General features: G+C 65.2%; 8 protein-coding genes across 8 annotated transcripts; 4 read left to right on the forward strand and 4 right to left on the reverse strand.

Moving 5' to 3' along the window:
• Window positions 1-37: 37 nt before the first annotated feature.
• Window positions 38-2,466, reverse strand: MICPUN_58534 (set domain protein; the record flags this gene model as incomplete). Its single annotated transcript, XM_002502439.1, has 2 exons — window positions 38-525; window positions 768-2,466. 2 exons carry the CDS (start codon window positions 2,464-2,466, stop codon window positions 38-40), a joined length of 2,187 nt encoding a protein of 728 aa, XP_002502485.1.
• A 135-nt stretch (window positions 2,467-2,601) lies between these two features.
• Window positions 2,602-5,183, reverse strand: MICPUN_94195 (glycosyltransferase family 66 protein; the record flags this gene model as incomplete). The annotated part of the gene is made up of 1 exon (XM_002502440.1): window positions 2,602-5,183. One exon carries the CDS (start codon window positions 5,181-5,183, stop codon window positions 2,649-2,651), a length of 2,535 nt encoding a protein of 844 aa, XP_002502486.1. The 3' UTR covers window positions 2,602-2,648.
• A 267-nt stretch (window positions 5,184-5,450) lies between these two features.
• Window positions 5,451-8,302, forward strand: MICPUN_100485 (predicted protein; the record flags this gene model as incomplete). Its single annotated transcript, XM_002502058.1, has 2 exons — window positions 5,451-5,672; window positions 5,846-8,302. 2 exons carry the CDS (start codon window positions 5,451-5,453, stop codon window positions 8,300-8,302), a joined length of 2,679 nt encoding a protein of 892 aa, XP_002502104.1.
• Window positions 8,303-8,332: 30 nt separating this feature from the next.
• Window positions 8,333-9,033, reverse strand: MICPUN_108250 (predicted protein). The gene has a single exon (XM_002502441.1). It carries the CDS (start codon window positions 8,989-8,991, stop codon window positions 8,419-8,421), a length of 573 nt encoding a protein of 190 aa, XP_002502487.1. The 5' UTR covers window positions 8,992-9,033; the 3' UTR covers window positions 8,333-8,418.
• A 550-nt stretch (window positions 9,034-9,583) lies between these two features.
• Window positions 9,584-11,149, forward strand: MICPUN_58538 (hypothetical protein; the record flags this gene model as incomplete). The annotated part of the gene is made up of 1 exon (XM_002502059.1): window positions 9,584-11,149. The coding sequence occupies one exon, from the start codon at window positions 9,584-9,586 to the stop codon at window positions 11,147-11,149; it is 1,566 nt and encodes a 521-aa protein (XP_002502105.1).
• Window positions 11,150-11,201: 52 nt separating this feature from the next.
• MICPUN_100488 (major facilitator superfamily) lies at window positions 11,202-12,914 on the reverse strand (the record flags this gene model as incomplete). Its single annotated transcript, XM_002502442.1, has 1 exon — window positions 11,202-12,914. The coding sequence occupies one exon, from the start codon at window positions 12,912-12,914 to the stop codon at window positions 11,202-11,204; it is 1,713 nt and encodes a 570-aa protein (XP_002502488.1).
• Window positions 12,915-13,232: 318 nt separating this feature from the next.
• On the forward strand, window positions 13,233-14,224 carry MICPUN_94197 (predicted protein). The gene is made up of 3 exons (XM_002502060.1): window positions 13,233-13,372; window positions 13,481-13,558; window positions 13,721-14,224. The coding sequence occupies exons 1-3, from the start codon at window positions 13,247-13,249 to the stop codon at window positions 14,183-14,185; spliced, it is 669 nt and encodes a 222-aa protein (XP_002502106.1). The 5' UTR covers window positions 13,233-13,246; the 3' UTR covers window positions 14,186-14,224.
• A 292-nt stretch (window positions 14,225-14,516) lies between these two features.
• MICPUN_58541 (autophagy domain-containing protein) lies at window positions 14,517-16,934 on the forward strand (the record flags this gene model as incomplete). The annotated part of the gene is made up of 1 exon (XM_002502061.1): window positions 14,517-16,934. One exon carries the CDS (start codon window positions 14,517-14,519, stop codon window positions 16,932-16,934), a length of 2,418 nt encoding a protein of 805 aa, XP_002502107.1.
• Window positions 16,935-16,959: the final 25 nt, after the last annotated feature.

A 16,959-nucleotide genomic window follows, 5' to 3' on the forward strand; every position in this document is an offset into this window, starting at 1 on the left:
ACCGTTTCAACCGTTTCAACCGTTTCAACCGCTCGGTTTAGTCGTCCTTCGGGATCACCCGGCACAGCGTCGCGTCGACATCCTCCTCGGCATCCGCACGAAGGAGCGGGGGCAGGATGTCGTCCTCCGTCCTGCACGGATTCGCCGCCCACCGCTTCAGGGCGACCAGCGCTCGCTTCTCTCGGATGCGGACAACGAGCGCCATGCGCTGCCTGTGCATGGCCCTGCGCTCCTCGTCCCTCCAGCTGGGGGGGAACAAGATGTCACCGACGCGCCTGGAGTCCTCCTTCGCGCCCACCGCGCCGCGCCAGCCGCCGAGTCCCGCGTGCTCACGCTCGCCGGGAGCCTCGGCGCCGAGGCGCTTGAGCTTGATCATGTCCGCGCGGAGGGAGTCGGTGGGATATCGCCCGCCGGTGAGAGCCCTCTCGGCGAGAGCGATGAGGGTGACGGAGACGCGGCCCATCTGATCCTCCCTTTCCTGGAGCTCCTCGTCCTCGTCCTCGCTCACGTCGTCGTCGCCTTCGTCTGCGCATGGGTAAATGAGATTAGCGTCAATCGGCGTCAATCGGCGGAACGCGTGGAGATGGATTCTCGCGGGCAACGGAGGTGGGATTTAGTCGGGACGATGACGACCGTCAGAAGATTGCGCCTCGCGGCGCTCCTTTGTTCCTCCTCACTCAAACTTTTCAGTTCGTCGGAGATCCCACAAAGGTATCGAGATCACTCGGTCGTCATCCCCAAAAGTCGACTCGAATCGGGCGTCTCACCTGTCAGGACCGTGTCGCCGTTCCACACCTGCTCCACGGTGAGAGGCTTGTAATCCCCAAACCCGTCGTCGTCCTCGTCCTCCTCGTCAGAGTACGCTCCCTCCTGGTCGTCCCTCTCGCCCCGTTCGTACGCATCCGCGGCCAGCAGCCGACGGAACTGGAAACGGTTCATGGAGAGAACCCTGGCGACGTATCTGAGCGCCAGCGAGGGCTTACCCGTGCGCGAGACCTCGAACGTCTGCTTGCTGTTGCGGAGGATGCCCCAACGTCGGAGCATGCGGAGGCGCTCGAGGGTCTCCTCCCGCGCGATCTGGCCGGGTCGGAAATCCATTGCCATGAGATCTTCATCGTCGGAGTCTCCTTCCGCGTCCTCCTCTTCCCCGTCCTCTTCGTCTTCCTCAGAGTCGACCTCCTCCTCCTCCTCATCATCATCATCATCATCATCATCATCGCTGTCGCTGATCGGCGGCATCTTACCGTCGAAGCGATCCTCGGAGTCGTCGTCCTCGTCGTCCTCGTCGGAGTAATCCGACTCTGAGTCGTCGTCCTCGTGCATGTCCGATTCGAACCTCGCAAACTCCGCCGCGGCGAGGCACTCCGCGGTGGACACCTCGACACCGCCGCCGTGGGGATTCCGACGCATGACGAAGCCGTACCGCCTCAGCAGCTCGGCGTCCCCGGCGGCGCCGTAGGTGTTGAACACCTCCTCGCCCTTGGCGTGGGGGCGGATCGCGATCATTCGCAGCGTGTTGGCATCCTCGTCGTGGTCGAGGCGAACCGACGAAGATTCCGGCTCGACGTGGTTGAGCATGTCCCAGAAGGGCACCATGGCCTGGACGGTGTCGCCGCCGGTGCTCACCTGGGAATCCGAATCGTCGTCGGCGGCGGCGGCGGCGTCGGCGTCTTCGACCGAATCGTCATCCTCGCCGAGCGTGAACGAGAACCCCGCGACGAGGGCGGTGGCGTGGAGGTACATCCTCCTCGCGTTCTCCTCGGCGGCGTCGTCATCTTCGTCGTCGTGATCGTCGTCGTCGGCGCCGGCGCCGGGCATGCGGGCGAACTCGGGGTTCCGCTGCAGGAACGGTCTCGCGACGTGCTTCCAGTGATCCGCTGTCATGCTCGGGAGCTCGAGCGACTCGTCCTCCGCGGACGTCATGCGGTTGAGCGCGGAGGTTCCCTCGAGCTCGGAGAGCTCGGCGCCGCTCCAACCGAGCGGGGAGTGCGTCGCGCGGAGCGTGGGCAGCGCGGCGAGGTACGGCGCGAATTCGGATTCTTCGCCCCGGGACATCTCCGCCATGACCGCGAGCACCAGCGCCTCGCGCTCGAGCCGCGGGGAGTACTCGTGGAGCAGCGCCTCGCCGCCGAGGCCGAAGGCGACGAGCGCCGATCCCGCGACGGAGCCGTCGGCGGTTATGATTGCCGCTTCCGGGACCTCGACGAGGACGTCGCCCTCCTTGATGTCACGCGTGGCGACGCATCCTCTGCCGGTGTGGGGGAACCGTCCAATGGAGACTCCGTTCAGCTTCACCCCTTTCTTCTTCATCCACGCAAGATACGCGATCTCCGTGTCGTTCAGCGGAACGTCCGCTGAATCATCCTCGGCGTCGGCGGCGGCCTTTACTTTCTTGTTCGGGGTCTTTGCGCCGCCGGACTTGGGGGTCGCGGCATCGCCGGTGGACGACTTACGCTTCTCCTTCATCGATGCGATCGATTAGAGCTTCACGCGCGATCGTCTGAGGTCCCGCGCGGGGCGGCCTCGGTGTGTGGCGATCGCGAGGGCCCTCCTAACGAACTTTGTCGGGTCGGAGCCCACAGCCAGACGCTACTCCAGCCAGAAGCAAAACACTTTTTTGAAGAAATCGGGTCTAACACTTGGGAAACTTAGAGGTCCTCGTGAGCCGCCTGTCCGTCGGTCGCCTTCCTCAACTCCTCCGCAGCCTTCTTCTCCGCCGCCTTCTGCGCCGCCGCCTCCTTCTTCTCCGCCTCGCGCCTGGCGCGCTCCTCGATCTGCTGCTTTGCGAACGCCGGCATCCGGTACGCCGGCTTGATGATACCCGTGAACTTGGCCAGCGCGGGGGGGTACTGGCCCGGGCAGTACCAAGACCCGGGGGCGTCGCACATGCGGTTCTCCGGGTCCGCGAGCCACTGCCTGGACTTTTGCGACACGTTGACGACCTCGTAGATGCGAACTTTGCGGAACTTGGACGTGTAAACCTCCCTGAATCGCTCCTCGGAAACCTTGCCCTGGAAGGAGACCAGCTTGTACAGCAGCGAGTTGGCCATCATCGGCGTCGGGCGCCCGTACTGGTCCACGCCAAACTTGGACTGAATCTCGTACATGTCGACCGTGCCGGTGTCGTGGCCGATGGACTTACCGATGCGGAATAAGTGCGGGGATTTGGCGAGGTCGTCCGCGCCGCCGCCCGCCCACACCAGGACGTAGTCCGCGAGGTGTCGAATGACCCTGTGAGCCTTCTCCTCGGGAGCGGTGAGAGCCCTGGCGAGGTTGGCGATGTGCTCGTGATTCCACGTGTTACCGTCGGCGATGGAAGTGCGGTTGGCCATGCCCGCGATCTGATAGCCGTAGTCCCACCACGCCATGACGCGGGAATCCTCCGGGGTGTTGTCGCGGAGCCAGTGGTACGCCTCGACGTAGTCCTTCACCATGACCGTTCTGCCATCCTGCAGGGTTCCCTTGAACATGACGGACGGCTGCGACATACCGCGGGCCATCATGTGGGAGTAATCCCAGAACGGGCGGGCGTGGCTGCAGCCCCACAGGAGTAGGACGACGCACACCAAGGACCGCGTGGCGCGCCCATTCTTGGAGTTGTACGTCTTGACCAGGGGCTCGATCATCTTCGCCTTGAAGTCGTCGGCGACGGAGCCCTGTGAGCCACTCTTGGATTTCGCAGCCTTCTTGCCCGCCTTCTTGGCGAGATTGGGCGAGAAGGGCGCGGGCTTCTCCTTGCCGTTCGTGGCGGCGGCCTTTGCGTCATTGGAGTCGTCCTCGGAGTCGTCGGACCCTTCCGCCCCGTCCCGGACGACGAGGTACCTCTGCGCCCACCTGGCGTTATCGATTAAATCGTCGAGGAGGTAACCCGCGCCGACGCCCGTGAGAGAACTGGCGATGGGACCGAGGAAGATGATCAAACGGACCATGCGGTTGGCGAAGTAGTACGCCGTGACGGCGTAGAGCGGCAGGAACAGCGCGGACGCGTCCCGGGTCTTCACGTAGTGCGCCGAGGATACGACGAAGCCGAGCGGCGCGACGTAATACGAGTAGTGGAGGTACCGCCAGTACGCATCCGGCGTCCCCGGCTGGTGCTCAGCGACGGAGTCCACCAGCGGGTTACCCGTGCGCGTGTGCATCTTGAACAGGCCCTTGACGCGGACGGAGAGCGGGCCGAAGTAGCCGGTGGGCGCGAGCGCGGCGATCGCGACGCACGCGGCGACGGCGGCGCCGGCGTAGACGTTGACGCGAATTCTCCAAGCCTCGGCGCCGCCCGCGCCCCTGGACTTGACCAGCCTCTCGCCGAACGCCAGAACCTGCATGCCGAGGAAGACGAACGCCGGGCCGAGTTGCTCGAGCGACTTGACGGGCGCCAGTCCGACGACGGGGAACTGGATCGCGCCGAGGGTGCCGATGATCCAGAAGAGCGAGTACGCGCGGTGAAGCGACGTGGAGTACTGGCCGAGCAGCACGAGCGTCGCGGCGTGGAGTCCCACCATGTTGAGGACGAAGGTGTACCCTCCCCACGCGGCGACCATGTACACGTACGCGAGCCCCGCGAGGGATCCGATCCACCAGCTGCGTTCGTTGCGCAGCGACCGGCACCACACGAAGAACGTGAGGCACATCGCGGTCACCGCCAGGGACTCGTTGTCGTACCCGCCCGCGACGGAACGCATCGTGTGCGCGGGGACGACGGACATGACGAGCGCCGCGATGACCGCGGAGTTGGCGCTTCCGCTGCACTCCGCGGTGAGGAAGGCGACGAGCATGGTGGCCACCGCGCCGAACCACGCGGGGAAGAAGACGCAGACGTCGTTCAGCGACATGGCGTAGTTCGATCCGAGCGCCTTGAGCGTGTTGTAGATGGACACGGCGGTGACCTGCATCCCGGGGTAGATGGTGGTGCCCACCGGCCGGCCGAGCGGGTACCAGCTCATGTAGTCGAACCAGGTGCTGAACTTCTTCCACCCGTTGTCCGCCAGGTACTGCGTGGCACGGAAGTTGAACCACGGATCGAACTCGTGGATGATCCGGCCGTACTCGCGCACCGCGAAGAGGCGGATGTCGTACGCGAAGTAGGCGGCGATCGCGAGGACCGCGACCCGGGCGAAGGAGCCGAAGGCGCCCTCGAGGGGGTGGACATCGTCCCGCTTGCGGTGGTGCCCGCTGATGGGGCTCATGGTCCTCGTCGGTGGGACCGGCCGCTCGGAGGCGGTGTGATCGGACCGCGGAGGCGGGGCGGGCGATTCGCCCAGATCTCGCCTCCACACGGCTCGAGCGCGGTGCCGATCCGGTGACCGCGCCAGGCTTGAAAAATGAAAAAGCACGGTCTGTTTCTTGAGTTAATTTGTACGAGGCGCGTTTTACAGTGTAACACCTCTCGCCCCGATCTCACACCCGCCGACGCGCGCCCCGCCTCTTATCGACGCATTCGTCAGGACCCCGCGATGGGCTCGACGGTCATCGGTAAGAAGCCCGCGAAGGTGGTCGCCCGCCTCGGCCGCAGAGGCCGGCGCGGTGACGACGCGGACGACGGCCAGGGCGGCCTCAGGCACACCCCGCTCAACGCGGCGTGGGCCATCCTGCAGGCCTACGCCATCATCGCCATCGCGACGTCGAGCTACGGCAGCATCTTCGCATCCCCGCCGCCTCCGCCGGAGCAGAGCGCGGTGCGTCCTCCGAACCCGCGCGCTCGACCCGCGCGCTCGAACCCGAGCCCCCCTTCGCGCCCCGGCGACGCCCCGACGAATTCACAGCTGTGTTTTTTTCACCCAGACGGCGACGCTCCTCGAGTCGACGCGCGGTGCTCACCGCGTCCCCTTCCCCCTTCCGCGACGAACAGATGCTCAACCTGACCAACGTCAAGAACGTCCTCTTCGGCGACGGCGTCCTCGAGGACATCCACAACGTCGACCGATTTCTCGGAGTCTCCACCGCGGGATACCACCTCTCGAGGCTCACGTGCCGCAAGACCATCGACGCCGTCGCCGGCACCGCCAAGGCGGCGCAGTACGCCGCTTGGTACGCCACCGACGGCGCCATCGACCTCGCCGCCCCTCTCGCGGCGGAGTACGCGGAGGCGATGATGATTCCCGAGGCGTGGGCCAATCTCAAGTCCAGCTTGGCATACACCAACAGGGGCGTCGCCAACTGCCTGCGAATCTCGTGGACCGTCGTCGGCCCGCCGCTTCGGTACGCGCTGCCGTTTCTCGATTTCGTCTGGGACGGCTTGGAACCCCCGCTTGTTCGGGCGAAGGACGCCGTGGTGGACGCCGCGGACGACGCGATGTACACGTTCAAGGAGTCGTTCAACGAGGCGATGGGCCCCACCGTCGACGAGTGGGGCAGGGCGTTGACGCCGATCAGGCGCGCCCCCGCCAACGCCTTCGCCGCCTTTTTGACGTACGCGTGGCGCCCGGCTGTGTACTTTTGCACGTACCCCGAGCTCTACGGCGACCTTCCGCCCGCGGTACCCCCAACCCTTCCGCGTTCGTCCCTGCGATGGGGCGAGCGGTGCAGGAAGACGCTGTGGGGCGAGTGGACGACGTGCTCCGCTCGGTGCGGCGCGGGATATCGCCAACGGGTGAACCACTGCGGGAAGCGTCAGGTGATCCGATGCGCGGGGCCCGGGATCGTCGGATGCGACGAGGTGTGCGACAGCGGCGCCGTGCGGGATTGCGCCGGGCGTTGCAAGGGTGATAAGAGGGTGGACTGCAAGGGCGTGTGCGGCGGCGGCGCGGAGGTTGGATGCGACGGGGGTTGTTCCTACGCGGCGGCGCAGACGGACAAGTCCGGCAAGTGCTGCGTGTTTCCCTCGTTTGTCCTCCCCAAGACGGGCCTGTGCAACACGACGATGGACGAGGACACCGAGAGGCTCGCGCAGGCGCTCGCCACCAAACGTCGCCTTCTCGAGGACAAGGCGATGAGGGTGACGGGCGCGTTGCCGGAGCGGGGCGTCGCCGACCTTCGCGAGCGCCGGCGCCTACGCGAAATCGCCGAGCGATCCGTCAATCCCGTCTCGCCCAAGGCTAAGGGCGTGGAGCCGATCCGGCCCAAGAAATACCCCGGCACCGGCCGCGTCCAGCCCCCTGACGACAGCGACGTCGTGGAGAACAGGACCGAACGCATGTTGGGCACCAAGCGGTACGTCAAGGTTCGACCCGCTCGCGACCGCAAAGGTAAGAGAGGCGTCTTTGGCGCCGTCTTCGCCGTCGTCGCGTGGCCGTTTCGCTTCGTCGGGTGGCTCGTCGCGTCCATCCTCGGTCTCCTCCTCACCCGCGTCCTGCTCGTCCTCGTCTTGCTCGGCGGCTTCGGCGCGGGCGCCTACCATGTCGTGAACGTGGCCATTCAGCAGATGGAGAGCGAACTGCGCCGGGAAGGAGGCGACGACGAAAACGACGAAAAAAAGCCGAGCGGAAACGTCGTCGACGAGATTTTGTCCAAACTGGTCGACCTCGCGAAGACGGCGATCGTCCTCGTCCGCGAGTGGAGCGATAAACGCGCGAACGTCCGGGCGGCGGCGGCGGCGGCGGCGGCGGCGGCGGCGAAGGAGAGGGAGAGGGTAACGGACGCGCAGCGCGAGGCGTTTGCGTCCACCGTCGTCGGCGCCGCCCACGCCGACGCGTACGCCGTCCGCCGCCGAGCCATCCGCGCCATGGTCACCATGTCCGGCTCGCCCGACCTGGATTGGAGGCACAGGCTGCGGTGCTTCAACGGCCTCGTCCGGCTGGCGAACGGCGGGTCGAACCGGCCGTACCTCATCGCCGAGATGGGGGGATTGGAGGAGGCGACGAAGGCGCTGTCGCGGTGGATGGCGGACAAGTCGCTGGATCAGCCGCACTCGGCGCTTCAGCTGATTCGCGCGTTGGTTCACGCTCCCGCCGCGCAGCGCATGCTCGCGAACCTCGACGTCGTCCGCGACGGAACGTCCGCGACGGTGATGCTGGAGCTTCTGCTCACCGCGCCGGGCGTGGTGCCCCTGCAGAGGTCCGGGCTCGCGTCGCTGTGGGCGCTGATCCACCTCGCCGGGCCCAGGTCCGGAGTCGCGGAGAAGCTTCTGGACGCGGGAGTGTTCGAACACCTCGAGGACGAGTGGGAGGACTCGCACGCGGACGAAGTCGTGGCGCACGGCATCGGCGGGTGCGTCATGCAGCTCGCGAAGGGCGACGCGAGGGCGCAGGCGCGGCTCACCGAGCTCGGCGCGCAGGCGCTCGTGTCGAAGATTTTCGACGAGCACCCCGGGGTGACCTACCGCGGGAGGTTCTCCGACCTCCGCGCGTGGCTCAGGGCCGGTAAGTGATGGCGGACACGCGCGGCACGGACGTACGTTGAGACGGTGTACATTAACTTAACTCTATTATACATACCCGCTAGAAGGTTGCAATACCACCTGAGAAGGCGCGAGCGTCGTCGCCGTCACTCGAAAGGATTCTTCGCGACGGGCGAGGCTCCGGCGCCGCCGCCGCCGCCGGCCGGCTTATCGAACGGGTTCTCCACCCGCGCGGGCGGCGGCGGCGAGTCCGGACTGTCGGCGTACGCGGACTCGAAGCGCGGGGACGCGGGCGCGCGCGCCGGCGCCTCGTCTTCGTAAGCGCTGTTGTCGTAGGCGCTGCGGGGCGGCGAACCTCCTCCTCCCGCTCCTCCCATCTCGGTGTCCGGAGCGTCGTCCGCCCTGTACCTCTCCGAGGATGAGGTGGTGGTGGTCGTCTTGCGCTTGTCGGTGATTTCCGCGCGGAGGTCCTGGCGGTAGAAGTAGACCATGAGGAAGACGTAAAGGACGAGGCCCACGATGCCCATGTAGGCCATCACGAACGCCGCTTCGTACTTGGCCGTCTCCGCGGCGTGGTCGAAACTGCACAGGTGCTCGTACTGCTGGGCGTTGCAGTAGGACTGCCAGCTTCCCTCGAGATCTTTCAGAGTGGTCGCTTGAATGGTTTGAACGCATACACCGTGCGTCAGGAGTAGGAGAACGGTGTACAGTGTGGCCATGAGGACGAAGCTTTTCCCCACGGAGAATTTGAAATAGTCGAACAACACGAGCACGCCCCAGACGATCGAGCTGACGAAGATGGCGAAGAGCCCGAACTGCATGCTCAGGAAGTTGCGCGCCAATGACAATATTCTTTCCGAGGAGGCTTCGTTCGAGGTATCGCCTGACAGCTCGACGAGGTCCACCCGGATGCCGTGCATGCTCGCGAAGGCGATCATGCTGGCGATGATGTTCCCCAACCCGAGCAGGAGGCAAAGGACCAGCGTCGCCTGGCTCGTTTTCTCGGCGTCTGAGAAGATGTCGGCGAGGGTTCGTCCCAGGGCTCCCAGCATGGAGCACAGGGCGCCGCACCCCGCCTTTCCGGCACTCGCCGCAGCGCCCGCCGCTCCCATATCGCCGCGGGCCAAATTTCTGGGCCGGGGGATAGCCCGTGCCAAGATTCTGGGCCCGGCAAGATCAGGAGCCCCGATCGAGTTTTTTCCCCGCTCGGAAAATTTTTTGCACACACATGCAAACACACAGGATATTTTCGTAAATACAGAATCTTAAGAACAAATAGCTCTATGAACAACCACATCGGCCATATGAATCATGCAAGATCAGTCCAGAACGGTTCGAAAAACCGAAAACAGAACGGTTCGGGCAGATCACGCACAGGCCTGGAGCCTCAAAAACGTGCTGAGCTGTATTTCACTTTTTTGGGCGCGAAAGGAAGCGCGTCGGGTTGCCGAGCACCGTCCGGGCGACTCCTCGCGCAAGCTGCCTTACGTTTCGAGGATCTCGGAGAACTCGTCCGTTCTGCGCCACTCGGCCAGGCGCGCGATCGATACCGCCCTGCGCGATCCGGAACATCGACTCCAAACCTCCGTCGCGTCAGATCGGGGTGCACCGTCAGCCCGGAAAAAAAACTCTTCCGAGCACGTGCGCGCCGCCGTCGGCCACTGCCGCGCGCCTCGCGTCATGCTCGCCGTCGCGACGAATCCCGCGCCGATCAAGACCGTCCGATGGGCGTCCCGCTGCGAGGCCCTCTGCGTCGACACCGGCGCGAAAATCACCGAGGAGCTCTGCGACTCCCCCTCCAGGATCAGGACCGAAGCGACGCAGCAGCTCCGCGAAGCGAGGGCCTTGGCGCATCAGCAGGCGGCCACGAGCCTGTGCGAACGCGCACTTCGAGCCGCCGAGCTCGCGGAGGAGCACGGTAAGCTGAAGGACGCCGAGATGATACTCGCCGCCATCGTGACGCAGCTCCGCCGTCGACTGGCGGCTCCCGAGATCGCGTCCTGGCTGGATCGCCAGCGCCTTCGACTCGCTTCGATTGACGCCGAGATTCGCGACAAGACGGAGGAGCACAGGCGTTTGCAGCGGAGGCTGATGTCGTCCGTCAGCGCGAACGGCGGTCAACGGATGCTCGAGACGCCCGTGCTGATCCGAACCAAGTCGCTCGAGGAGCTGCAGGCGGACGAGGACGAGCTGGGCGTTCCCGAGGCAGAGGGCGCAGAGGGCGAGGGCGCCCCGTCGAGGGCACCGGGCACCCCAGAGCCCGTCGGCCGCCAATTGTTACCCCCGAGGCGGCGGGTGGAAAACGACGAGAACGCGGCTCCGGGCGAAGACGAGACCCACGCGGCGTGCGACGTCGTCGCGTCCGCGTCTCTGGAAAGGGATCGCGACTCGAGCGACGCGGGCGGCGCTCACGGACGCGCAGATCTGAGAGACGGCGAAGGCGCCGTCCCCGCCGCCGACGTCGCCCCCGAAGAGGCGCCATCCGAGGTCGACCCCGGCGCGGACCGCGCGTCGTCGTCGTCGTCGCCGCTCGCGCCGAACGAGGTGGCGCTGATGGCCCGCGCGTGTTTCGCTCAGAGCAGGGTGCACACGCTGAGGGGACGGAGGGAGGAGGCGGAGACGGCGCGCGAGGCGGGGGCGACGTACGCGAGGATGTGCACACACGTTTTTGGCGACACCGACGAAGCGGATTGCATCAGATCGGGGTCCCCGGTGGGGGGGCGCGAACGCGAGGGGGAGCGCGGCGGCGGCGGCGGGAAGAGACCGAGGGAGGAAGACGAGGAGGAGGAAGCGGACGCGACGACGACGGGAAAGTCCGCGAAGAAAGAGTCGCTCGGGAGGGTCGACGCCGCCCCCCGCGAGGGCGTCTTTGCGTGAAACTAGAATTCGACCGATTATTGAAGGAAGAATTTTGAGGCTAGATTTCGCCTCACACCGAGCCGTAATGCGTCCCGCCCCGCCTCTCCCGGGGCTCGTCCCCGATCCTGATGCTGAGCGTGCTGAACACGCCGAACCCGAGATCGCTCCCGCGTCGCGCCGACGCCTTCGGCGTGTCGTCCCCCGCCCCGCCCCGTCGCCGCCCCGCCCCGGCCGACGAGCCGCCGCCGAGGCTGCCGTAAAAGCCGCCGCCGCCGCCCTCGAGATCCCGGCCCGCCCGGCCCCCGTCCTCGTCGCCCCCGACCGCGCAGAAGTCCCGCGGCTTCTTCGTCGCCGTCTTCTCCACTATGTCCCCCGGCATGGCCCTCGCGGCGAGGTACCAGTGCACCTGTCCCCACACGCAGAAGATCATGGAGTACGCCAGAGCGTACCTGATCGAGTCCAATCCGTACCGTCCGGAGAGCCTGTCGGACAGCCAGCCGATGAACAGCGGGCCGACCGAGCCGCCCACGAGGTTGGCGAGGACGCCGAAGAACCCCGCCGCGGTGGCGCGCATGTGGTTGGGCACCAGCGACTGCACGATGGCGCCGGGCGGGCCGACCATCACCATGAAGAGCGCCACGACAACCGCGGAGAGGTAGATGGAATCGGTCCGGGACTTCACGAGCACCGCGACGACCATCAGGGGCGCCGCGATGACGTTGCAGATCAGGATGAACCACAGCATCCACCGCTGGTCTCCGCTCGCCTGAACCAGCCAGTCGCCCACGATACCTCCGGTGACGATGCCGATCGCGCCGAAAACCCCGCCCACCATGGACATGGACAGCCCCGCGCTCTTAATCGTCATCTCGTGAGATCTCACCAGGAATATCGGCAGGAACGCCATGATGCTCAGTCCCACGCCCACTTGGATCATCACGCCGATGGACAGGTGTATAAACGTCGCGCGCCGCCGCAGGTGCTCGAACGTGTCCTTGACGCCCCGCCACATCTCCGCCCAAAACGCGCCCGAGGTCAACGTCGCCGCGGCAGCCGCCGCGGACGGCTTATTAGCCTTCGAACCCCCCGGTGACTCACCGCCGGGCGACCCCGGAACGCTCTGGTACCTGCCCATGGACTGTTCCACCGGCGGGTCTTCGAGCGTCGCGACGATCAACGCGGCGAGCACCAACCCCGGGATACCCAGCACCCCGAACACCCCCCTCCAGCCCAGCGAGTCGATGAGCATGCCCCCGATGAAGTTGGCCGCCGCGGTGCCCACCGCGAGGCCGAGCTGCTGCATGGCCATCGCGCTGGCTCGCTCGCCCGGGCCGTACATGACCGCGATGAGCGACTGCGCCGCGGGCGTGCACCCCGCCTCTCCCAGCCCGATCCCGACGCGCAGGAAGCACAGCTGCGTGGTGTTCTGCGACAGCCCGCTGAGGGACGTGAGCGCGGACCAGACGATGAGCGAGCCCGCGAGGAGGTACTTGCGCCCGCACATGTCCGCTATGCGTGCCAATGGAATCGTCGCGAGCGCGTAGATGAGCACGAACGCGGCGCCGTTGAGCATGCCCGCGTCCGCGTCCGTCATGTTAAACTCGGGAGAAATCTTGGGCAGCAAGATCGCCGGGATGTTCCGGTCGGTGGTCTGCAGCGTGGCGATGAGGAAGAGCAGGAAGAGGACGTATCGACGGTACCACTTGTTCGGGTAACACGTCTTGAAGTCATCTCCACCGCCCTTTCCATCCCCGACGAGGCCCGCCCCCTCGTCCTCTCCCATCGCGCCTCCCCTACCCTCGCGCGGCACCGTTGTGTAACGCCGGTGTGTCGAACGCTAGAGCCAGGGCGGAAATGTAACATCTTGGGTCTGATGAACTGAACGCGCGGATCTCCGAACGGCGAATTTTTGCCGAGTGCAACTCGCGCGAGTGAAAGAGGAAAACGAGGGTCTATCGAGGGTTTAAATGAAAATTTCGTAAACGTATGAGCAAACAGTCTACGCGCGGTGCGTTCTAGAGGTGAGAATCGCGACGGGCGCTCGTGGCTGGAAACGTGTAAAAAGCGAGCCGGCTCCACGATGTGAGTCAGCAGCGCGCGACGCATTGCGGCAAGATGACCCACGACAACGAGTTCCTCGAGGGCCTGGTGAAGAGCGGGATGATGATCCTGCTCAGCGAGATTGGCGACAAGACCTTCTTCATCGCCGCCATCATGGCCATGCGCCACTCGCGCCTCACGGTGCGCCCCCTTCCGCGCGAGCGCGAATCCCTGCAGAGCCTCTCGTCGCACTAGGGTTGTGCGCTGACCGTCCCCGCTCCGGTTCCCCCGTCCCCACCGTCTCCGCAGGTCTTCAGCGGCGCCATCGGAGCCCTCGGAGTGATGACCGCGCTCTCCGCGGCGATGGGATGGGCCGCCCCGAACCTGGTGAGTTCCGCTCGCGCCCTCCCAACGACGTCCCCGGCGGACCCGATTCCTCCCTCTTCGCGTCGCCAGCTGAAAAGCTCGATGGATATTTGCGGTCGCCTCCCGGGCCCACGTCTTCACCCCTAAAATACTTCCCCGATTAAAAACGATACGTCTGTGCAGATATCCAAGGAGATCACCCACTACCTCGCCGTCGGCCTCTTCTTCTTCTTCGGCGGCCGGTCGCTGTACGAGTCCGTCGTCGCGTGGGACGGCGGCGGCGACGAACTCGCCGAGGTTGAAGCCGAGCTCGCGGACGAGGACGAGAAGAAGAAGAAGGGCAAGAAGGGCAAGAAGGACGCGAGCTCGTTTCTCCTATCGCCGGTGCTCGTCGAGACGTTCGTGATCACGTTCCTCGCGGAGTGGGGCGATCGGTCGCAGATTGCGACGATCGGGCTCGCGGCTTCGAGCGACCCGGTTGGCGTGACCATCGGCGGGATCGCGGGACACGCGGTGTGCACCGGCGCGGCCGTGATTGGCGGCCGGCACATGGCCGAGCACATCTCCGAGAGGGCGGTGGCCATCGCGGGCGGCGTGCTGTTCTGCCTTTTCGGGGCGCACTCGCTCGTGACGGGGTTGGAGGAGTGAGTAGCTCAATTGTCAATTCATCACTTCAGTGCACAGTCGTGTCAGAATGTGTTCCCACGAACGCAGATTCTCCAAAAACTCGCGCGAAATTCTATCCTTTCCTTTCCTCACACCCACACAGCACCGCGCTGTCGGGGAGCCGGATCCCGACCTCGATAGGTCCGTTCGTCTCATCCGGTCGCGGACGTGCGGTGTGCGAGATCCGAGGCTCGGCGGCGGCTCAGGGCATCGAACCGGGGCGGGTAGCGAGTCCCGGCGAACTCGTGACTTTCAAAAAAGGAGGGACGCGGGTGCCGAGGGGTCCACGGGCGACGTTTGACCGGAGCCCCCCATGGCGTCGCTCAGCGAGCTGCTCAATCCCACGGGGGGCATGGAGGAGCACGACTACGCGCAGCTCCCGTCCATGATCGAGGAGGAGTACGAGGAGGAGTACGACGATCAGCCGGGCGCCATGGGACCAGACGGCCACGGCTTTCTCAAGGGCGAGGTCGGCAGCAGCTTGCGCATACGCAACCTCGACGCGTGGTTCCAGGCGCTCTATCAGTACTACAAGGAAAAAGGATTCTACTGCATCGTCACCAGTAGGGTGGTGAACCTTTTGACGCTGGGGTTCACCATCTTCCTCTCCGGGTTCATTCTCCTCTACCTGGACTTTGCCTACCTCAGCGGTCAGTGCGCCGAGGATGGCGACGAGTGTCACATCTTGCGCGACGCGACCTTCAGAAACCCGCTGCGTCACCGGTCGTTCCTGTACAACCTCGTGGTCGTGTGCTACTTGATGCTTTTCTCGCTCTATTTTCTGTGGTCCTTGGTGAGACTGGCGCACGACTTCAAGCCTCTTCTGGAGATGCGAGCGTTTTGCAACCGAAAACTGCAGCTGAGCGACAGGGATATACAGACAATAACCTGGCCAGAGGTTGTCGCCAGGGTGGTGCACCTGCAGGCCACTACCCGTCTTTGTATCGTCAAGGACCTCAACGAGCACGATATAGTGGCCAGGATCTTGCGCAAGGAGAACTACCTGCTCGGCATGCTCAACAGGGAGGTGATCGGCTTGAAGCTCAATATTCCCTTTTTCCGCAATCGCGTATGGCTGACCAAAGCGGTCGAGTGGAACCTCGACTGGGCTATTTTCAACGGGATGTTCGACGATGACTTCTCGATCCGGCCGTCGTTCTACGACGTCACCGCCCTGAGGCTCCGTATGAGGTACCTGGCGGTGGTGAACCTGGTGCTATCGCCGTTCATTGCCATATTTTTGGCAATGTATTTCGTCATGAACAACGCGGAGAGGTTTTACAGGCACCCCGGCGTGGTGGGCCAGCGCGAGTGGAGCACGCACGCGTGGTGGAAATTGAGGGAGTTTAACGAGCTCAGCCACTTCACGGAACAGCGGCTGGCGGCGGCGTACAAGGGTGCGAACAACTACGTCTCGCAGTTTCCATCCCCCGTCGTGTCCATGGTGGCCAAGTTTGTGAGTTACATCGTGGGAGCGCTCGCGGCTGTGGCGCTCGCGTTGCCACTGCTGCTGGACGATAAGCTGCTTCACGCGAACGTCATGTGGGATAAGGATATCCTGTGGGTCACGATGGTGAGCGCGACTGTGCTGGCGGTGTCTAGGGGTATGGTGGGCGAGGAGAACAGGGTGTTCAGGCCCAACAGGTACATGGCCGAGGTTGTGAGGCACACGCACTACCTGCCCAAGAACTGGCGTAACCTCGCGCATAAACCCGAGGTGCAGGCGGAGTTCGAGGACATGTTCGCCTTCAAGGCTGGTCTATTCCTGCAGGAGATGCTGTCCATATTCGCGGTGCCGTTTATCCTGTGGTACCCAATGTGCGAGAGCGCTCCGGATATCGTCCAATTCGTACGGCAGTTCACCGTCCACCGCAAGGGTGTCGGCCACATATGCAGCCTCTCCGCGTTTGACTTTCGCAGGCACGGCGACGCGCGGTACGGCGCCCCGACCAACGCGCGAAGGGACGCGAGGAGCAAGCAGGGCAAGATGGAGAAATCCTTCGTCTCCTTCCACGCGCACTATCCCACTTGGGAGCCCGACGCGGGGGGGCGGGAGATGCTCACCTCGTTGGCGGGGTTCAAGAGCGCGCTCTACGCGAACGTCGGCCCGGAGGGCGCCGGCGTGCACAACGCGACTGAGGGTGGCGCTTCCAGGTTTGGCGTCGCTTCGAGGTTCGGAAACGGGAACGGCGGCGGGGGCGGTTCCAAGTTTGCCGCGCCGGGCAGCGCGAGCATGTTCCTGGGCGACGACGGCGGCGGCGTCGGCGGGATGGCGCGGTCCGCCGTCGCGCGCGCGGGCGACGACGACGGCGACGCCCCGAGGGATGAGCGCCAGGAGGAGGAGAACCAGGTGCTGTTGCAGCAGTTTTACGAGTTTCACGGCGGGGACGGAAACGACGAGGGAAACGACGACGGCGGCGCGGCGGCGCGGGCGGCTGACGCTCCGCGGGACGCCACGCCGCCGCGTTCGGCGGTCAAGAGACGCCCCGATCCCCCCGCGTCGTTCGAGATGACCGAAAGCGCGTCGTTCACGCCGCCGTCGTCGATGCCGCGGCTCTCCTCTTCGCTTCCCGGGACGGGACCCGGGACGCCGCCGACGATCAACGGAACTTCGGGAGCGCCGACGTCGGCGCCGAGCGCGGACACGACGGACAGCGACGAGCTCGACGCCGCAAACTTTGACGACCCGCCGGACCTGTTTCAGCTGGAGAACGGTACCCGCGGGTTCTGACGCGCGTCGTTCCTTTCCGCGGTGC

This window comes from Micromonas commoda, chromosome 5 (assembly GCF_000090985.2).
Source record: "Micromonas commoda chromosome 5, complete sequence".
NCBI lineage: Eukaryota > Viridiplantae > Chlorophyta > Mamiellophyceae > Mamiellales > Mamiellaceae > Micromonas > Micromonas commoda.